Consider the following 22,868-nt stretch of genomic DNA (forward strand, 5'->3'; position numbering starts at 1 on the left):
CCTGCAGCCTCCCCAGTTTCTTCTTCACATTTGCTCGTCATGCTTTATTTGCTTCCAGTATTGCAGCATTTATTAATATGACAAGGTGATGATTCACCATAGTTTGGAAATATGACTATTTTTTTCTTATATGGGGATTTAAAAGATTTGCAACGATTGGCAGCAACATTACATGATTGGCTTGCACTTGTTTTTCGGTTTCCTGGTTCAGCCCTGAAATTGTGGATTCATGTAATTCTCATTGTGATTTCCAAAATGTCTCATCTCGTCATTTTCTCAACTGAGAATACACGGAACCGCACCCGCGAATGTTGGGACCGTGAATGTCGGGGTCCGACCGTACCTCATTAGACTGATCAGCTCTACCTACTCCACCTACTTTATTTAAACTGGCTTGGCTGTCTTCATGCAAACTACCCTGCTTGTAGGCTCACCCACTACATTGAAGCTCTACTATGTATCTCAGATTGAATGCAACAACATCGTCATATGGTTATACCTGGAAGACATGCGGCATAGCATTCCGATAGTGATGATCCTGCTCCTCGTTGAACTTGCGGACATTCGAAATGTAGTCCCTCCTGCTGTCCTCTGCCATCTTTTGACGGGCAGATGAGTTATTGCGTGCCTATTGTCGCATACACACCACTGTCAATTACTATCTCCATCAGATGTTACGCATAGCAATGTAACAGACATCCTGTCCAATGACACTGCAGTGCAAAAAATTACATTACAGTCACAAGATCACATGCTTAACACAAAAATCCACATTTTCAATGCTAAAGCCAACCCAAAAACAGATGAAACCCCTTATGTGGATCCCACCCGGACCACCAGGACATTTTTGTGGACCCCGTGAGCAAGTGGAATCCTGTCTCTGGAGTCCATTTGGCCCAGGTGAGACACTGCCTAAGCCATAGAGACCTGTTCGCAGTACCCAGGAGCAGGTGGGATCATGTCTGCGGAAACTGTGTGTCATCCCGTTACCTCTTCCTGGATGTCGGATGCAGTGTTACTAAAGGTAATAGAGACAAAACCATTTTTCCCTCACTGGCCTAAGTTCTGCACAAGTGAGTAGAAGCCCAAATGAGTAAGAGTGATAAGTAAGAAGTAGCCCAAGTGTTACTTGCTAACCCAAAATACATCAGAAATATTTAAGAGCAGTCAGCAATTCCAACGAGCAGTTGCATTTTATTGCATCAAATGTTGCCCTTTGTTGAGGACTTTAGGCCACTGCCCCCATTGCTCACATTTACAGATTTACTCAGTGACATTTTGCTTATCGAGGTATTTTCTTTAATTTTAATATGTGGGCAGCTTTCTAATTTACCCCATTTTCAAGTTATACAGGGTGTCCCAAAAGTACTGCAGTGATTTTGATTTTGAATATTTTGTAAATGCTAATGTCTAACAATGCGATTTTTTTTTCCAGATTGATGCTCTAACCCTGGAGAGTTACCATGAATAGATGGACAGATCAAGAATATGCTGCAGCTGTCGAACTGTACTTTACAAATAGAAATTCAATTGTTCAAGCACAGCGACCCTACAGACGGACACTACCTCCCGAAGACAGAAACAATACTTGGGGTACCCATAGGCAACATGAAAATTGTTGGATTTGGTCGAGTATTTAAAAAAAAAAAAAGTTTATGAAGCATATACAAGGTGTTGAATAGTTAACTTGGTTACTAGTTAACTACTTCATTACTAGTTAACTGTGTTACTGGTTGATGCAATTTAAATGGAAAATAGTTAACATTGTTGCTAGTTAACAACACCCCTGCTCTAGCAGGGAAAATGGCCTTAAAATGCCTGTTGTCTGTTGTTGTGTGTGTGTGTTGCTAATTAACAACTTGGTTACTAGGTGACTAACTTAGTTACTAAGTTACTAGTAAATGCAATTTAAATGGAAAATAGTTAACTTGGTTACTAGTTAACTACTTGGTTACTAGTTGACAAACTTAGTTACAAGTTAATGCAATTTAAATGGAAAATAGTTAACTTGGTTATAGTTTATGAAGCATATACAGGGTGTCTAATAGTCAACTTGTTTACTAGTTAACTACTTGATTACTAGTTAACTATGTCACTGGTTGATGCAATTCAAATGGAAAAGAGTTAACATAGTTACTAGTTAACTCTTTGACTAACATGGTTACAAGTTAATGTAACTTAAATGTAAAATAGTTAACTTGGTTACTAGCTTAAGCAATTTAAATGGTGAATAGTTAACTTGGTTACTGCCATGTGGGTCATTTGTAATGAAACTTGGAGTCATTGCGACCCACCTGGGAAAAAAAGTAATTTTGGTTAAACAAAAACTGATGGGGTTTCGAGAACAGTTATTCTTTGTTTTAGCAAAATATAAAGATGAGCTTAATGCTTCAGTCACATTTGGCTCGGCGGCCGTAGGGTCTAAAAAATCTACGGCCACTAGCAATTATAGGGCGGCCACAGTATTTCCACGGTCACACAATGTAGCAGTCACATATGTTTTTATTTTTCGGGTAGCCGCACGGGGTATTTAGAAATTGTGGAGACCGAAAACGTGGGGGTCCGTACGGTCTTTGATTTGATGTCGCACGGTGACCTTAGGGCATCCCTGCGGCGGCCATAGAATTTTCAAGGCAGACGTAAGGTAGCCTCAAGGTGCCCGCAAGGCGACCGCAGGGGGCCCTAAGGCGAACGTGCGGCCAGACGGACGGTAACGAGTGGGTATATATACCAGTTCTTTTTCATATGTATAACAGCACTTACAGTTGTCATGGCTACTGCTTGTCGAATTGCTACGGCCGACCTAGAAATGAAAAAAGTTATAACTCCGTGCTATAATTCCACGGCGACCCCTACGGCCTGTAAAAGATAGCCATACGCCCTAGGGCCACCCTGAGGCCACCTCAGAAACTCTGCGGCCGCCGCACGTTTCTGTCAATTTAGGGGGGGTACGGCCGCCGTATCCTAGCCGTGGAGCAAATGTGACTGAGGAGTAACAACAGTGCTGTGGGCAAGAATGTGAGCTCTAATGAGCACTTCTGGAGGATATTATCGAAAATGGCAATAAAAAAAAATTAAGACGGCAACTTAGACACAGGAATCCTTGTGAAACGACTTTTTCTTGGCCAATAGATCTCACAATATAATTTGTAAAGAGTGGGTCATTGTGTGCCGTATCCTCGTCAACTTCTTAAGTTCTACCCTGGTTGAATGAAAGCTATCAAAGTAGCACACCATGCTGGAGTAGTGACTCATCACAATACCCTCATACTGTATATTGGAATGAAGGGGCAGAACATCTCCCCTTCCTCCCCACCAACCCCAAAACAAAGATAAAGACTCAAAGTCCAGCACTTTTGATGAATGCCAATCTTTGGTCAAAATGCGGAACTTTGTCTTTTCCACAAAACTTTCAATTGTGCGTTTCCTTTGAGCTACAGGTGACATATTCCTACCTTCTCAATGTCCGATTTGGAGGAATTATCATCTTTGTTGAGGCGGTGATAATTGGCCACAGCCCGTTCAGCCTCCCGCATCTCACGTTCCCATCGGCGCTTTGCCTGAGGTTTTGCCCAACGAGATTGCAAGTGTGAGCAAAGCATGAAAGGGTTACAAAATGAAATTGCTGATCAATGGCTACGTAACGTTGCCACATACATTCTCTCTCAATCTCGACTGTCTTTTATGCTTCTATATGTTCCTTAGCATGGAATGCAGGTGGGGAGGAAAAAACGTCTTCAACAATATTTACTACAATCACATTGGTTCTGTGGACTCTTTCATGTTCCAAGTGCAGTTACGACTTTAATCATTAACAGTCAGCTTTTATTACCATGTTCAACATGCATTTCAACAAGTCTGAACCATATGACCAACTTACTTCAGTAAGTTAACATCCCTTCCCCCACCTCGGCCAAAGCAATCACACAAATCACGTAAATAAAAAAAATACAAGTCAGTAGACGACGATGGTTCACGAGCGAGCGGTATTCAATGACAAAGGACGGACTATAACCGAAACGGGCCCGGACAGGCCAGGCCCGGAAATGTCAAAACGAAGGTTACTGACCTTGAAATGAGATAGAAAATAATGCATAATCAGTTATTAGGTTAGTTAGCTACACAATACCGAAAATTCGGTGAAAAATGAAATGAAAAAAAAGGGGGGGGAAAAGGTTAAAAAAACAAAAGGAAAAATCGAACTCCGTGGGGCTAGACACATGACATTGGCCCAACCAAATAACGAAACTCCTGTCAGATTTCACCAAACCCCTGTCAGATTCCACCAAACCCCTCAGAGAAGATGTAGCTTGAAATCGATTACCCCCTAAAAAGACATCTTTTTCGGGCGTGGCTCCGCCCACAATGGGCGCAATACACACACTCTAGGCAGGACACAACTAGATCATGATATCAACCTCCCACCCAAGTTTCATCAAGATCGGATGATATCATCGGGTAGTTATGCTGTGGACAGACAAACAGACAAACAGACACACACACACACACACACACACACACACACACACACACACACACACACACACACACACACACACACACACGACGAATATAGTGGGGTCACTTGATAACTCGTGAACCAAAAATAATAACCTATATGTAATAGAGCAAGTGGATGTATGTATGTACAGTAATAATGTATAGTATGTATGTATGTACAGTATGTATATATGTATAGTATAGTATGTATGTATGTACAGTATGTATATATGTGTAGCAGTTACCGGAAGCATGACACAATCACCTTGCACTGGCCGATGACGTAACCGGTGGGCGGTTACTTGCCCTGACTTGCCCGGACATGTCCGGACTTGCCTTGCCCGGCGGACTCTCGATTTGCATACCATGCCCCGTTGAGAGGCGTGGCTGACTTATTTGCATACCACGCCCCGCCTGAGAGGCGTGGCTTTTGTGTGGTGAACTTTTGATATAAATTGCCGCCCGTGTTAACGGGCTATTCAGTGCTTTTGAGTTCTTTCGAGTTGAGCGAGAATAAATAGCTCAGTGAAACTTCGTTCCTGGTGTCGTCCATTTTGTCCGGCTTTATCGTGCGAGCCATAGCTCCACAATTGGTGACCCCTTTTCAAGAACATGGCGATGGAGTCATCTGTAGCTTTGAAGCTCCCTGGCTTTTGGGAATCGCACGCAGCCGTCTGGTTCGCCCAAGCGGATTCTCAATTCGCCCTGCGGGACATCACGGAGGACACGACGCGCTACCACCATGTGGTCTCCGCGCTCAACGCCTCCACTGCTGCCCGGGTCCTGAGCTTCCTCCAGAACCCGCCGAACGCCGACAAATACGGCGCGCTCAAAGGCCTACTCCTCGGTGCGTTTGGACTCACGGAGACCGAATGCGCGCGACAACTGCTCGACCTCCCGGAGCTGGGTGAGGCCCGTCCATCCGAACGCATGGACCACATGCTTGCTCTACTCGGTGACTACAGCCCAGATTTCCTCTTCCGCGAGCTGTTCCTCCGGCAGCTACCCGGGCAGGTACGATTAGCTTTGGCTAATTCGCCCATCACGGACCCTCGCGCCCTGGTCAAGGAGGCCGATAAATTTTTCTCGGCCAGGCGACACGTCGGAGCGGCCGCCTGGAACCCTGGGCCGACCGAGGCAACGCCCGCGCCACGACCGGCGCCACCACCGGCCGAGTTAGCGCCACTGGCGGCAGCGGCCGCTGCGACGCCCCATCGACCAAACCCGACGCGACCGCCGGAGCCTCCACCAGAGTGGACCATGTGCTACTACCACGCCAGGTTCGGGCAGAAGGCCAGAACGTGCCGCCCACCGTGCACTTTGGGCACGTTGGGAAACGACCAGACTGGCGCTCGCTGCCTGCCATGAGCGTCGGCCATTCAGGCAGCCTTCTGTTTATTATGGACACAGCATCCGGGCGGCGTTTTTTGTGCGACACCGGCGCTCAGCTGAGCGTGATACCCGCCTCGGTGCAGGACAAACAGACCGCGCTTTGCGGCCCCGCCTTGGTCGCCGCAAACGGCTCCTCCATCCGCACCTTCGGTTCGCGCGTCGCATTCTGCTTCAGGGGCCAGCGCTTCATGTGGGACTTCATCACGGCGAACGTGCCCATGGCCTTGCTGGGTGCAGATTTTCTGTGCGCGCATGGGCTTTTGGTGGACGTCAAATGGTGTTGGCTCATCAATGCGGAGACCTTCAGCTCGCTCGCTTGCTCATTGAGCGGCTCCGCACCAACCAAGCTAGCCTGCGTGCTCCCGACCGCGGACGATTTCACCCGCCTGCTCGCCGAGTTTCCCGCCCTCACGCAGCCGACGTTTTCGGCTGTCGCCATCAAACACGGCGTCGAACACCACATCCCGGCCACAGGTCCACCTGTCTACGCCAGGGCTCGTCGCCTCGACCCGACCAAACTCGCCATGGCGAAGGTGGAATTCGACGCGCTGGAGCGATTGGGCATTGTGTGGCACTCGAATAGCGCGTGGGCCTCGCCCCTGCACATCGTGCCCAAACCGGGTGGTGGATGGCGACCATGCGGCGATTACCGCCGCCTCAACGATGCCACCACCCCCGACCGGTACCCGACACCACACATACAGGACTTTTCCGCCCGTTTGGCGGGGCGGGTGATCTTTTCCAAGGTCGACCTCATTCGGGGCTACCACCAGGTACCTGTCCGGCCGGCCGACGTGCCGAAGACGGCGGTAATTACACCTTTTGGCCTCTTCGAGTTCCTTCGCATGCCGTTCGGCTTTAAGAACGCGGCCCAGGCCTTCCAGCGGCTGATGCACGGCGTGCTGCGCGACCTCACCTTCCTTTTCGTTTACCTGGATGACATTCTCGTCGCCAGCAGTTCCCGGGCGGAGCACCTCATCCACCTGCGCATGCTTTTTGAGCGCCTCGGCCAGCACGGCCTCATCATCAACCCGGCGAAATGCCAGTTTGGCGAAACGGCCATCAACTTCCTGGGGCACCGCATCACGAAGCGCGGGGCCGTCCCGCTGCCTACCAAGGTGGAGGCAGTCACAAGTTTCCCGCACCCCCGCTCCATCAAGGCCCTACAGGAATTTTTGGGGATGGTAAATTTCTACCACCGGTTCGTGCCTCGCGCCGCCCAACTCATGCGCCCCCTGTACGAAGCCCTCCGGGGCAAGCCAGCCAAGCACGACGTCGCCTGGACCGAAGAGATGGACGAGGAGTTCACGGGCGCTAAGCTGGCCCTCGCCAACGCGACCATGCTGGCGCACCCGGCGCTCGACGCACCCATCGCCATCACCACAGACGCTTCCGACTATGCGGTGGGCGCCGTGCATGAACAGTGGGTGAACGGGGCTTGGCAACCGCTGGCCTTCTTCAGCCGGCAGCTTCGCCCTAACGAGCGCAAGTATAGTGCTTTTGACCATGAGCTCCACGACCTTTACCTGGCCGTTTGCCACTTCCGCCATCTTTTAGAGGGCCGCCCGTTCACGGCGTTTGTGGACCACAAACCCATGGGTCTTTGCCATGGCTAAGGTTGCAGAGCCGTGGTCGGCCCGCCAGCAGCGCCACCTCTCCGCCGTGTCCGAATTTACGACAGACATCCGGCACGTCGCGGGCAAGGACAACGCTGTGGCCGATTGCCTCTCATGGTCTGGCGCGAACGCCGTCCACCTCGATGTGGACTTCGCCCGCATGGCGGCCGACCAGACCGCCGACCCCACGGTGCAAGCCCTCCGGACAGCGGACACAGGCCTGCGGTTGGCCGACGTCCCCTTCGAGGACACAGGCACAGTTCTCCTGTGCGACGTTTCCCTGGGCCAACCTCGTCCCAACGTGCCCACCGGATGGGAGCGGCACATTTTTGACGCCCTCCACGGCCTTTCCCACCCGGGCCGGAAAGCGTCGCAGAAGCTCGTGGGAGCAAAGTTCATCTGGCACGGGCTCCGTAAGGACGTCCGCGACTGGGCCAACGCCTGTGTCGCCTGCCAGCGCGCGAAGGTCCACCGGCACACACAGGCCCCGTTGGCACCATTCGACGTGCCGCGCGGCGTTTCGACCACGTCAATGTGGACCTGGTGGGACCCCTTCCCTCCTCGCGGGGCTTCACCCACCTCCTCACGATGGTGGACAGGACCACCAGGTGGCCGGAGGCCATCCCGCTGGCATCAACAACATCCGCCGACGTGGCGCAGGCCTTCATTGGCACCTGGATTGCCCGTTCCGGCGCCCCCTCGGACATCTCCTCCGAGCTTTGGGGCGCGGTCGCCCAGGCCTTGGGGGTCAAGCTACACTGCACCACGGCCTACCACCCCCAAGCCAACGGCTTGTGCGAGCGGTTCCATCGCTCGATGAAGGCCACTCTCAGGGCCAGCCTCCAGGACGACGGTTGGGCCGACAGGCTCCCGTGGGTCCTATTGGGCCTCCGAACGGCCCCTAAAGAGGACCTCCAGGCTTCCACCGCCGAGCTGGTCTACGGCCAGCCACTGCGCGTCACGGGCGAGTTCATCCCTGATGCCACCGGCCCCAGGTCCGCGGCTCGCCAACGCTCGGTCCTCCAGGAGGCCGCCAGGAGATTTTCCCCCATGCCCACGTCCCACCACGGCTGCCCCAAACCCCACATCCCCCCAGCACTTCGCACTGCGGAGTACGTTTTTATCCGGAACGACGCACACCGGGGACCGCTCCGGCCACCGTACGATGGACCTCTCTGGGTCCTGAAGAGGTACGACAAGTCGTTCATCATTGACATCAGCGGCAAACCGGTCCGCATCTCCATGGACCGCCTCAAGCCGGCCCATTTGGACCTCGACCAACCTCCACGGTTGGCCCTTCCTCCATGACGGGGCCGTCCCCCATCAACCAAGCCCCCCGCCCGACCATCCACCGCCACGCCACCTACCACCCCCACACGAATCGCCAGGGGTCGTTTCGGCCGGGTCATCAAGACCCCCCTCAAACTGACTCTCCCGGTGCAAGTTAATTCTGGGGGGGCGCATGTAGCGGTTACCGGAAGCATGACACAATCACCTTGCACCGGCCGTTGACGTAACCGGCGGGCGGTTACTTGCCCGGACTCGCCCGGACGTGTCCGGACTTGCCTTGCCCGGGCGGACTCTCGATTTGCATACCACACCCCGTTCAGAGGCGTGGCTGACTTATTTGTATACCATGCCCCGCCTGAGAGGCGTGGCTTTTGTGTGGTGAACTTTTGATATAAATTGCCGCCCGTGTTAATGGGCTATTCAGTGCTTTTGAGTTCTTTCGAGTTGAGCGAGAATAAATAGCTCAGTGAAACTTCGTTCCTGGTGTCGTCCATTTTGGCCTGCTTTATCGTGCGAGCATAGCTCCACAGTTTGAATACTTAGAGTCAGACTTTAACTTTGAATAGTTTAAACTTCTACCCAATATACGGAACAATGTTGAACAGCCCAAATAAAGCAGCAGTCAATTCAATCTTCATCAAAAAAACTTGAAAATGATTTCATCAAAAAGAAAATGTTAAAACTTGTTGTTATTATTATTATTATTATTATTATTATTAATATTATTATTATTATTACAACATATTGATACAATGCAAGTATATTGTACAGGATGGTGATGAAGCATGTGTAGCTTGCAATTCCAAAACAACTGCTTGAATGAAACGGTCAAACAGTTGGTTATCGGAGGCTATGAAAACATTGGATTTTTAAAAAAGGCTTTCCTTTCACAGAGTTCCTCAAGCATTGAAAAATGCAGTCAGGCCTAAAATAATTATTATTCATCCATCAATATGGTGCTCGCCACACCAAATAATTTTGGAGTGGATGGTAACGTCTACTACAAGCAACTTTTAAATCAAGTACAGTATTTAAATCATAGCCGGTTGCCTGTTAAATAATATCACTCAGCCCACACAGCACCACCGAGAAGCTTATTGGATGGACGACCTGCTGCAACGACAGGTTCTCATTGTAGTTATCTGTATGCCGAAAACTGAAGTAAAGACTGTTTGGACTTTCCCAGTGGATTGTGTAGTCTCTGTAGACAATCCATCACTAAAACGTGATTGTGTGTGGCAGATTTGACTGAGCCCACCCAGCAGTTTTTTTTGTAACATTGGTTGATCAGGATTGGTACTATTCCGAATCCAGTGACCATGACATTGGTGTCAGGAAGGGGATAAACCGTCGAGTAAATGTTGGATCAGCAAACCACAGCAGGTAGTAAAAACATAGCTGATATGATGAAATTGTGTTAAATAAGCAAAGAAGACGATGAACGAGTGGAGGCGTGTCAACAGTGAAAAAGAGAAGAGATGCCATAAAACCCATCCTTGATGTGGCAGACCTAAAGTTGAGAAAGAAAGTTTAATAATACTTTTTTACTTTTTTTTTTAAACAGTTTTTAATACTTTTTTGAAATACTGACTTCTTTCCTGGAAGTCCTGGCAGTGTCCATGTGTTCTTTACCTCTCCCACTCCCCCCCCCCCCCTTCCCATGCCTCCTCCCCCCAAGCCCTCTCCCTCCCACAGTTCTCCCGATTTCCCTGCTCTCCATATTGTTCTCCGGCTCCCTTTATCATATGTTTTATGTCAGTTTGTCTTTTTGTGATCAATGTTAGCTCTTGCACGAGGTTCGATCTCGTATACAAAAAAAAAAAGAAGAAAAAAAAAGAGAAGGGTGAGAGAAGGCAGAACAGTTGAAGAGGTGCGTAGGTGAATGTAGGAATATTCCGGAACCAAGGAAAGGAAGATACGACGCAATAGGAAAGTATAGGGGGGAATCTTTGCTAGGGAAGGACACAAGTAAAATCGGATAGACCTATCAAAATGGTACAAATGTATCACTTGTCCTATTTTTTGAACAGCTGATCAAAAGCGAGCATTGCGCTGTGCTAACAATCAGGAAATTGCTTCATTGCGCCAATTTGCGATTACATCACATCATGAAAGTTTCATCTGAATTAGTCAACACAACTACACTGCATGTCAACATGTGATCTCCTGTGTATGCTCCTCTTGTTGACACATGGCTGTACCATCAAATGGTGCTCGATGAGATGCTTTCGTTAAAGCTTGACGACTTTGTAAATTGGAAATCATGTGAATGTAGGAACAGCAAACCACAGCAGGTAGCAAACTCATCTGTGATTCATATCATTCTGTTTAATCTTGACAAAGCAGATTTAATCAAATTCCAAATCCAATCCTTATCAGTGAACGATACCATGGTAATACATGCACAACTTATTTTGTCGACTGAAGGCTACAGTAGAGAGGAGCGCGTATAAAATCCATCCTGGCTCTTTTATACACGTTCCGGGTTCCGGGTTTAAAACCACCATCTCTTATCTTCCCCCATCCAAAATCTTGATCTTTTCTACCCCCGTTAATAAATCCCAAACCCACCTCTTTCTATCTCCGACTTCATTCCTGAAATTCCTAGTTGTGTCAATTTGTTGCTCCATCTCATGAAATTTGTTTTATTCTGTGTACCCCTTCCCTCCCCCCCTCCCACCCTACCCCCCCAGCCCTCTCCCTTCCACAGATCTCCCAATGTCCCTGTTCTCTACTGTTGTGCTTGTGTGCTTCCCTATCTCTCCCCATCTCATCCCTCCGTTTATTGTTTTGTGTCGGTTTATGTTTTTTTGTGTTTTATGTGCTAATGTGTGTTTAATGTGCTAGCTCTTACACGAGCCTCGATCTTGTATACAAAAATAATAATAATAATAATAATAATAATAATAATAAATAAATGCACGTGCACGCACACACTCATCCTCACCTTCTCCATCTGTTCAAAACAAGCGTCCAAGTATTGTTGAGCTTTCCTTCCATCCACCATGTACTATTTCATGAAACAGACATGGAGGAGGATATAATTATTTTTTTATGTCGGTTGTTTAAACTTTACAAGTTAACCAACAACACCACAAAATTCAATTCATACTAGGCGAGCGGTGTAGGGTGCTTTTGGGTCGAGTACCCCTCCGCATCTTAGAACAAAACACAACCTATTTTTTCTTCAAGGGGGATGTCTGGGAAGTTAGAAAATCATGGTTGTGAATATGAAAGCATTGCACATCACTCCGAGAATCACATTTACATATATATATATATATAATAGGTGCTGATGTTGACGCCAAGAGCCGATTTGACGTAACAGGTTTTTTGCCTTCATAGGCATCAATATTGATGCTATATGCACAAATATGGTATCAAAATGTGCAGGAAGATAAGACGCACTCAATAAAATAGGATTGAGGCTTAACAAATAACTTTTATTGGATAGAAATGACAAAATGTTGAAATTAAATGCTGCAAATTCACTTCGGTTTCATCGATAAAGTGGGACAAATACATTGTAATTTCAGAAATATTAGCTTCATAGTCATAAAGTTTATGTTCAAATTTCCCCTGTTCATTTGTGTATATCACATTATTAAGCAAAATGTTAATATCAATGATACTGATAATTATATTGTCTAAATCTAACGTCACCCCCCTAATATTTTATCAACATCCAGAAATCGCAGTCGTATATACATGTCATTCTGATGATGCTCTGAATGAAGTCGAACTATGTTAAGTCACTGTCATCATCGCTGCTGTCACTGAAGATAAGAGAATTGTCTGTGTTTGGGCAACCATCACCATTACAGGAGCAAAATTCAGTGCATGTCAGCCCCGCTCTCAGGCACTGACAGGCTCTGGTCTGTGAACAGTCCTCATCCATGCAATACAGATGTCTTGCCATGCTCAGCATGGTTCTTGATAGCTGTTTGTTTGCTGCTGTCACACACTTCCTTAAAGGCCTCTGAGTACTGTGCAGTAATGTGCCTAGTCACCATCCAGCGTGTGAGGGCACCTTTCCGTAAGGTAAACCCGATGAAACCTCCCTGGCTCTTCCCCTCGCGGTTTATCGTCTGTTCAAGTGCCTGGTCACTAGAAACTGCATTGAACCGTCTAGAAGACCTGCGGACAACAAATCCTTCATCTAGCAGGTATTGGTAGGACTTTGGGTGTTTGTCTTGCAGTGATATCATATCATTCAGATATCCAGGCAAATATTTGATATAGTTGCCTCTATCAGCAGCTCGACACCAAGGTATAGTCTCACAGACGGCGATGAGATGCAGCTCGAACAAGCCATCCCGCTCTGCTCTCAGAAGTCGCAGCAAGGTGCCCACTCCCTGCATGAATGTGTCCCAGTACACGAAGGTAGCAGACTGTCTCCTTCCAGTGGTTGTGAACTCTTGCTGGAGTGCATGTAATGTTTTGATGTGCTCTGCCTCCAGCTGTGTCGGTGAGTGTTTGAGCCGATTCCCTGTCTCCAACCTGGAAAGCATTCTGGATTTCTCCCACAAGCTTGCACATGTCATCTTTTTGCAGCACTGTGTGATCCTGCTGTTGTAGCCATGCCCAAAATGCTTCCTGGTATAACCGGTACAATGCCTCCAGTACCAGCTTCATGCCCCTGTTGCCTCGGGACACCTGTTTTCCTTGAAGCATGAGCCTTGCAGTTGCAGGAGCGTAGACACCAGAGTCGACTAGCATGGAAAGGAGACCCCCATCCCCATATAGCTTTCCAATGCTTGCTATATATGCCATGGCTAAGTGCATACCACCAAGCCTCATTGTTAGCTTTCCATCCAAAAGAGCAGGCTTGTTCCACAGGATCTGTTGGGCCTTGCTGTATATAGCAAGGTCAGCAATGACAAGGATGTGAGGTTGCTCAAGTTTGTCAGCAATCTGGACCAATCTAAGCAGGATTGTATAGATGGTAGTAAGGTCTGTTGGAGGGGCACGAATGAAAGGTAAGTAGCATGTGGTGGCGACAGGCAAATTTCGCTGTGATAAGAATGCATTATATGCTGTCCATGATGGAACACATTGTTTACCATCATTTGTTTTGCGAGAAACTTTCCACCCTAGATCTTTACATTCGGCTGTTTTGATTTCTGGGCTGTTTGTCAATATTCAGTATTGATGAATCGCTGATAGATGGGGGCTCTGGCCGTTTGGCAGGTTTGTTGTACCTAAAAGAGACACATCATATTGATATTGCACATAATTTAGTTTAAGTAATATGTGTACAAAATTCCACCAATCTATAACTACAATGATAAGTTGACTACTTTGAAAAGCTCGCTAAAACCCACAACCAAGCAAACCAACACCATAATGTCTTCTTACCAAATTCAAATTTCCAGTATAAACACTGAATAAGCTGCAAGTACCGAAGTACAGTTACTAAAATAAATAAATAAAATACCATTCTTGATTAGCAATAAATACTACTATGACAGACATTAATTTCCTAAATTCAAATATATAGCTTATCTATTAGGTACCTCTCTAGAACATCAGAGCCTGGATGAACTCTATCAGAGGCAGATAGCGACTTCTTTGGCAGTCTAGGGATGGATTGGCCTTCGCATTGGGCGACTCCTCTGTGGAACAGTACGGCTGCCATGGCATGAGTAGTTGACTTTCCATCCAAAGTTGCTTCATTTTGGTCAAAGTTATCAATGGCGCCGTCGATGATAGGATAATCATCAATGACCCTCAGGTTTTGGAGTCTTTTGGGTATGTAAACATCCTCTGATCTACTTGTCTGATCAATGGCAGCAGATGTGAGGAAACGCCGTACTTCGTCGTATGATACACAGTGACCCAGTGAATGAAGTAAATCAATGATGTTCTTACTTCCAAATTCGTGATGTACTTTTAAGGCTAGGTCCAGGGTTTTTGCTGTGTACACATTTTGGTTCTGTGACATTATGTCATGACATATGGCGATCGTTTTCAGGTTGCTTTTTGAAACACCCTCGTTGCTACAGCTAGTTATATTCGTGTATGACTTCTCACTGAAGCACCACTGAATGAAGTCATACATAGCATCTGGAATGAATTTGGCATACTGCTCAATGTTTGTGTCTTCAGCTGGTGCATAGACACCAGTTGCATGCTTGATGTCAGCCATGTGCTTCCTCAGTATGCCAGCAGCAGTGTGCAAGATAGGGTTTTCATTCACTGGTTCTGCTTGTGCTGTAGAAACCAGATTTTCATAGTCATCATCATCGTTTGCATCTTGCAGAGCAGTGGCCTTTTTTAGTGCATCACCCAAGTTCACAGAAGAGGAGCACACGATGTCAGTACAACCATATAATGTAACACAGACCAACTGATCACTGTAATGTTAGGTTAATCGTTCCTTCAATTTCCAGGCGGTGTACTGCTGCGCATTACTGGCACCCAATTCAACTAAATAGTTGATGAACTGTGCTTTCAAACTGGCAAGGGTTGTCACAGTCTTTTTTTGGAGAAGACAGTTTGGTCCAAATGAATTTTAAGTTCATCAAAGGCTACATCGTGTAATGTAACTGCTGCTGACTCTCCTGACTTGTTTTGCGGAGCAGCTATGTTGAGGTCTGTTATATAATGTCCATAGCATAATCGGTGGTATTTGGCATCATAGGCAAACAAATCTGAATACAAGAGCATTCGCATATGAATGGTGTCGTCTTTTCTTTTGCGGGCCGCTGCAAGAACCTTTTCTCTGGTGGTCTGTCCGATGCCTGTGGAAATTTGTGTAAGCTTTTTTCTATTTGAAGTGTTCCGTTTGCCACAAATGAAACAATCATTCCTGATGTCAAACCCGCTTGTTTCACTTCTCATGAGCCTTGAAGGTTCCGTAGAGATGGACTCCGACGTACACGGTTGTTGTTCAGTATCGGTAGATTGGCATTTAGGCAAATTTGACTTGCTGGTGTAATTGGCACGACATGATTTATGGAAAGCCACTTTCAGATTCAGGCTAAAAATCTCTTGTTGCAAAGGCCAGAGTGCTTCATAAACATCATCTTGTCTCAGCTTACTTGCTTTTAGAATTGCATTCAAGCCATCAGCAGTTGGGTTCTTAACCACATGGTCCTTTTTCGGGTCAACAGTTTTGGAGCATCTATCTATAATTCCAGTAATCTCTGTTTGTTTGTACGTTTGTACGTTTGTTTGTTTGTCTGTGACCGCTGTTTCTCGACAACTACCGGTCCAATATACTTGAAACTTGCCAGGTATATTGCTGGGGACCCGAGGATGTGCCTTTTCAAGGTTTGAAATTAATCGGACAAGTACTTACCGAGCTATGGCGATTTAGCCGTTCGCCGTTCGCTTTGGCGTTGCGAATGGACCAAACCATTGCATGTAAATAGAGGGGGGGGGTTCTGTGGTCGTTGCGAATGGACCAAACCATTCATGTAAATAGAGGGGGGGGGGGTTCTGTGGTCGTTACTGCCACGTGGTTTCAAAGTTTTTTTTTGTTGTTGTTGTTTGCACGCATGTTTTTTTGCACCCACGTACGGGCACGCCCTAGGATGTTTACACACACACACCCCTACACAAATTTTTTTTTTTTTTTTTTTTTGGCAAGGAACGGGCACCCACGTACGGGCACGTCCTAGCTTATATATAGTACGGGCATGCCCTAGTATGATACAATGGTCCGTATCGATTTTTCGACGTTTCACAGCTGGTGCTTCCAAATCCATGGTAGAAGGGTGATGACCATTGTCAGAAAAGTCCATCTGGAAAGAAATATAGCAAACCAATTGTGCATTTTATGACATGGAGACAGTTGAAAGCTGAGAGGATTGTGTCATCAGTCACATGACATAAGGGGATGTCCCGAAGTTATTTATAGCTTTTACTTTCAAGTACCTGTAACTCTTTAGGCTAACCCCCACTCTAGCAGGGAACATGGCCTTAAAATGCATGTTGTTGTTGTTGTTGTACCTGTAACTCTTTAAATAATGGTCAGACAGTTTAGGTATGTATTAGGCACTAATAGGAAATCATATATGGGGAACCATTTGCCACCATCAGATTTGACCTTGGAACAAGGGATCAAGGTCAAACTGTCAATGGAGCATGCAATGCTGGGGTCAATGACCTCTCAAGGTCACCACAGGTCAGAAACAAATTGCCTCCATGTCTGAAATAAAACCTTGGGGTATGTAGATTATATGCTGAAACTGCCATGCACATAAAATGCACAATACCTTCCACAATACCTTCCAATATCTTCCACAATACCTTATCTGCCTCACTACTTGATGTTTTGGTGGTTTTGCGATTTGTGAATTTAAATAAAATATTAGGGGGGTGACATTTGATTTTGACAGTATAATTATCAGTATTATTATCAGTATTATTGATATTAACATTTTGGTTAATAATGTTAAATACACGAATGAACAGGGGAAATTTGAACATAAACTTTATGACTATGAAGCTAATATTTCTGAAATTACAATGTATTTGTCCCACTTTATCGATGAAACCGAAGTGAATTTGCAGCATTTAATTTCAACATTTTGTCATTTCTATCCAATAAAAGTTATTTGTTAAGCCTCAATCCTATTTTATTGAGTGTGTCTTATCTTCCTGCACATTTTGATACCATATTTGTGCATATAGCATCAATATTGACGCCTATGAAGGCAAAAAACCTGTTACGTCAAATCGGCTCTTGGCGTCAACATCAGCACCTATTATATATATATGTAAATGTGATTCTCGGAGTGATGTGCAATGCTTTCATATTCACAACCATGATTTTCTAACTCCCCAGACATCCCCCTTGAAGAAACAATAGGTTGTGTTTTGTTCTAAGATGGGGAGGGGTTAGACCCATTTTAAGGCCCCTTTTGAGATTTCACCATTAGCCTATACAGCAAAGTCTACATCTTCAATCACACCATTCCACCCTTACCTCCTTGCGTTTCTGTTTGAGTTCAGTGTTGTGTTGAGACAAGGTAGCAACCACGTTTCCGACCAGCTCATCACTCAGAGCTTCGTGCTTCTCGGCCATTGTGGTCAGACTCTGCAGGCCAGCATGGAACGCACACACCACCGAGAACCTGCACCCATTTTAGTCACAACATTGACCAAGGCCTCCCACAGATATACCAAGTACTTGGGCCTCCAAGCAAATCTTAAACTTGAGAACCAAAATTAGGGCCCAGTCCTAACATCAGGAAGTGCATTGAAAAAATAATTAATTAAACAACAATAATTTAAAAGGTTGAGAGCATCAAATAGAATTGTCTATTGATAATTAGAATACCCAATTAAAAATTAATAGTATGAACAGGACCCGATGTAAACCATTTCTCACCGATTTGAATACCAACAATTTCAATTAGACGTTTCAAGATTATTGGGCAGCACATTATTCAGGTTCATTTAATCTCTAAATAAGGCTAACCTCATGTCAAATGCAATGCTAACCCCAAAGTTAACTGCTTCACTAACCCGAAGCCTAATTCCACAAGACTATGCAGTGTACACTAACGGGAAGGTGCTGAGAAATGTAATGTAAGTGTAATGCGAGATCAATGAAATAAGGAAAATGCATCAAACGATGATGCAAAGTCGGCTCCTCAAGCTGACCCCTCAAGGCTTGGCACTCACACTTTAATTGGCGTCTGCTAGATGGACTAAACAAAAGCTCCAAATAATAATCATAATCATTAGATTATCACGACAAAATATTTTGTGCAAATTGAAATGGTCTCTGCAAGCCGCTGAATGTTATTGTAACATTTGTCATTTGTAGGTGGTGTAGAGGAGGTGGGGTCAGGTATTACAAGGTATAGACCTCCAAGACTTCGCATATTTTAAAGACTTTTCCACCCTGTAATAAGGACTTGTGGATATGGATAAGTCATTCTGTGTTTCTGTGCTGCTGGGAGATAGTGTTGTAAACTTTAGTGTCTAAGAAAGGTAAAGGTCCCTGCTCTCAAATGTTGTGTTTGTGTGCTTCCCCTTCTCTCCCCATCTTGTCTAGCACTCCCCTTTTTATATATTTTGTTTGTCCGTTTGATTTGTTTGTGTGATAAATGTTAGCTCTTTCACGAGCCTCGATTCTGTATACAAAAAAAGAAAAGAAAAAAAGGTGTCCCTTCGTTCTCCGGTGTCGAACCAGGTGGGAGCCACAGAATTCTCTACCAACCCATCAATAATAACAATAATAATAACTAGCCGAAACCCGTGGAACATCCACGGAAGGGAGGATGTGGTGTATGGATAGAGTGTACCATTATGGATGGCATAGGGGATTTGCTTGTCCGAGTAAGAGTTAGGAAGAAAGATGAGAATGAAGAGTGCGTATATGAACAACGTATTTATTGCAATCTACTTAAATGACAACGCTACGATATACTTTTGAAAAATGAATGGATTCGTAATAGGAATCGGCATAGCACCACTCTGGCCACACTGGCGCAGTGGTATGTGTCAATGGAAAGGAACAGCAGTCGAACCATAGACTTTTAAAAAATGAACGGTGAGTAAATCGACTGGAATTAGCCCCATACTGGCGCATTGGTAAGCGTCAATGTCAAGGCAGAGCAGTAGGAATATAATACAATGAATGCAGTATCAGAGGTTGAAATTATTTTAAAACTTCTGGATAAACAATGTTTGTGGTAATAGTCAAGCTGATGAGGTTAGCGTACACCGTGATCGACGACACCGGCGCAAATGCATGCTCAGGATTGTCCACTCAGTGGACGGCTTGCTGTCGCCTTCGACTGTCCAATCAGCGGACGGCTTGCTTCGCCTTCAACCAGCAGACGCCAATAAGATGGCGTCGTATCGGCAGTTAATCGGATGCTTTTGGGCCCCAACGTCGGCTAATTCAGATTTTTCGAGTATGGCTGTACGTGATAAACAAAGAGCGCGGTTCGTAGATCGTAAATCCATTAGTGCCGTGGGCATCGGGTCACTGGGTGCGGCGTAAAAGGGATAACAAAGTCGTCCTTACGCTATTATTATATAGATAATTATAATAATAATAACGAGTAATAGGCATCCACAACCATGTTGTGGAATGCCGGCCGAGGCCCTCACTTCTTTTTATCCTTCATTCGCTTTTAAATTTGTTTCCTCCGCAACCAATCGAGCGATTGCAACTTTAAACATAGGAGCACATACCCTTGGAGAATTTGTCACAAAGTTACATAATGAATGGATGGAAAATGCGGCCAGAATTCCAAAAAGTCTTTTTTGTAAGCATAGATTTCCGGCTGTTTCACGTATCAGGAATAAACTGCCTTGACCGTGCTTCGCTCAGCCGAATAATATTTCTCATCCCTCTCCTCCCTCGGGAAGTTGAAGCTCCACCCTCCCACATGGCTGCCCCATTGGTAAGGGAGGAATGAGGACAGACAGAGGGCAGGGGATGGGGACATACAGAGGGGGTGGGGGGTGGGGACAGACAGAGGGGTGGGGGGGGGGGGGTGGTTGACAGACAGAGGAGGGGAAGAGGACAGGCAGAGAGGGGGGAGGAGGGGACAGGTAGAGGGCGGGGGGAGGGGCCAGGCAGAGTGGGGTGGATGGGGACAGACAGAAGGGGAGGGAGACAGGAAGGCAAGGTGGGAGACAGAGGGGGGGGGGGGGGGTGGGAGACACAGTGGAGGGAGGGAGACAGACAAAGGGAGATGGAGGGTGGGAGACAGACAGAAGAGATAAAGGGGAGGGATGGAGGAAAACAGACACAGAGGAGGAGGGAGGCAGACAAAGATGGGTGGAGTATCAGTGAGCAAGACAGAGAGAGAGACAGAGAGAGATAGAGACAGAGGCTCCCGGGCAACTATATGGCTGTACAGCTCATGAAAGCCACTGCTCCTGTCATCAAACCTGGAACATTCTTACTGCCAGCTCCTAGTCAACCACACCCGGGTACGTATATGCACATGCGTGTGCCCTTAGGCAGTTTCATTCCACTGTTTTTTTTGTTTTTGTATACAAGATCGAGGCTCGTGAAAGAGCTAACATTAATCACACAAAAAGTCAAACCGACACACAAAACACAAAATAAGGGGAGCGGTAGACAAGATGGGGAGAGAGGGGAAAGGACACAAACACAACAACATTTGAAAGCAGGAACATCGAGAGATCTGTGGGAGGGAGAGGGCTTGGGGGGAGGTGGGAGAGGTGGGAGAGGTATAAAACACATGAACACTGCAAGGACTTCCAGGAAAGAAATTGGAATTTCAAAAAAGTGTATCTGGGGTGAAAATTAGCAGGGGTAGAAAACTTCAAGTTTGTTGAAGTATTGTATTTATTTATCATTGTGTATTTATGTGGGATTTCCATATTAGTTTGTTTGGTGCCAAACTAAACGCTGTATTCATTTATCATTGTGTATCTATGTGGGATTTCCATATTAGTTTGTTTGGTGCCAAACTAAACGCTGTATTCATTTATCATTGTGTATCTATGTGGGATTTCCATATTAGTTTGTTTGGTGCCAAACTAAACGCTGTATTCATTTATCATTGTGTATCTATGTGGGATTTCCATATTAGTTTGTTTGGTGCCAAACTAAACGCTGTATTCATTTATCATTGTGTATCTATGTGGGATTTCCATATTAGTTTGTTTGGTGCCAAACTAAACGCTGTATTCATTTCCGAAGGCCTGCATGCATATTTGCCCTCGCCATCCTTCCGGTGTAAACTGTTTCAGTATGTTTGGTAATCCCTGGGGGACTATATTGGGATCAATGCAATCCTGCTAGCGAGTGTGTTTAGGCAAGCTCGTTAATACGCAAAATATCCACAAAGCCTCGACCTCCACGGGGTTGGAGGGAGTGCGGGTGGGGGAGTGTGGGATTTACATGGCACACTCGGCCTTAGCCAGCCATCTTCGAAGCAGACAACCTCAGTATGTGAGATTCCCACTCAACATTACTTGCTGTCTTGTGTGGGGGCTGCTCACGTGACAATACCGATTTTAAATCTCAATAATCGATCACTGTCTGTTTTGAGTGGGAGAAGGGGTGGTTAGTGAAGCTGTGAAGGAATATGCTAATTTACATTGCCTTCATAAATCACCAATGTCTCAATGCTATTTGAGGAGAAACAGAAATGCTGATAAAGACCTCAGTCACGAAAAAGGCACAGTGATGTATGATGGGTAATATACTCACTGCAACTCATTGACGGACTTGCCCTTGCCTTGGTATTTCTTATTCAGTTGTCTGCTCATTGGGGCACAACATCATTTTGTTATCAAAAATAAGAAAACTGAAAAATAAACAGAACAATAAATTAAAACACAAAATAAATGTCAATTTCAAATGAAAACCAAAAAAAAAAGTCCAAAGACCCACCGCAATTGTTTGGCATAATGAATCTCGATCTCACTGCGCTCACGTATAAACTTGCAGCAGCGTTCCACAAATTCCATCCCCCATTGTGTGTGCCTCTCCACATTATCCAACTGGTCCTGATGACGGACATCAAAAGTTATTGAAACAGGTACTAAAAACTCAGAGCATTTGGCATGGCAGAATAGTTTAGCAGGTATTGTGCTCACCAATCAACTGTTTAGTTTGGACTTGAAGCCCAACAGGAATGGATGCAATTAAATTGAATAAGTTCCATTAGGGAGTACTGCATTTTTAAATACACCATATCTCTATACAGATGTTCTCAAACTGAGTGCCGTGGCTTGTGATTTCAATCAAAAATGCCAAAAAATAAACAAGAAAGAGCAATCAGATTGAAGACCCTCGCCAGGACGCGTTTTTAGTGGTTTTAATGTTTTGTGTTAATACAAATATGGCGGCTAGACCAGGTGACCAACGACGTCATTATTATTATTTTTCTCCACCAATTTATCCCCAGATGACACTCAACAAATTTCATCTTGATCGGATGAAGTTTTGTACTTGTCGAATTATGACATCATAATGGAGGCACCTATGACATCATCATTAACCCTTGGATGCAGTGATTGGGCCTTGGAGGCCCACAAGGTTTTTTTGTTGCAAAAACTATACTGTACAATTTTTTTTTGGAATGAGCCTCATTTTCACCGACTTTCATGTTGTTACAC

General features: G+C 45.8%; 1 protein-coding gene across 2 annotated transcripts in view; it reads right to left on the reverse strand.

Annotated features, from left to right (window-relative positions):
- LOC137422946 (formin-binding protein 1-like) overlaps positions 1-22,868 on the reverse strand; it is an 80,062-nt gene that overhangs the window by 29,652 nt on the left and 27,542 nt on the right. For both annotated transcript variants that reach the window (XM_068109625.2, XM_068109626.2), the window contains exons 2-7: positions 22,141-22,256; positions 21,958-22,008; positions 17,734-17,881; positions 11,746-11,808; positions 3,456-3,560; positions 500-628 (exon numbers count right to left, since the gene is read on the reverse strand). In XM_068109625.2, the coding sequence (XP_067965726.2) occupies positions 500-628; positions 3,456-3,560; positions 11,746-11,808; positions 17,734-17,881; positions 21,958-22,008; positions 22,141-22,256 (612 nt within the window). The remainder of the gene's footprint in view (positions 1-499; positions 629-3,455; positions 3,561-11,745; positions 11,809-17,733; positions 17,882-21,957; positions 22,009-22,140; positions 22,257-22,868) is intronic.

The sequence above is a fragment of the Myxine glutinosa genome, chromosome 3, assembly GCF_964187855.1.
Source record: "Myxine glutinosa chromosome 3, kmMyxGlut1.1, whole genome shotgun sequence".
Lineage (NCBI taxonomy): Eukaryota > Metazoa > Chordata > Myxini > Myxiniformes > Myxinidae > Myxine > Myxine glutinosa.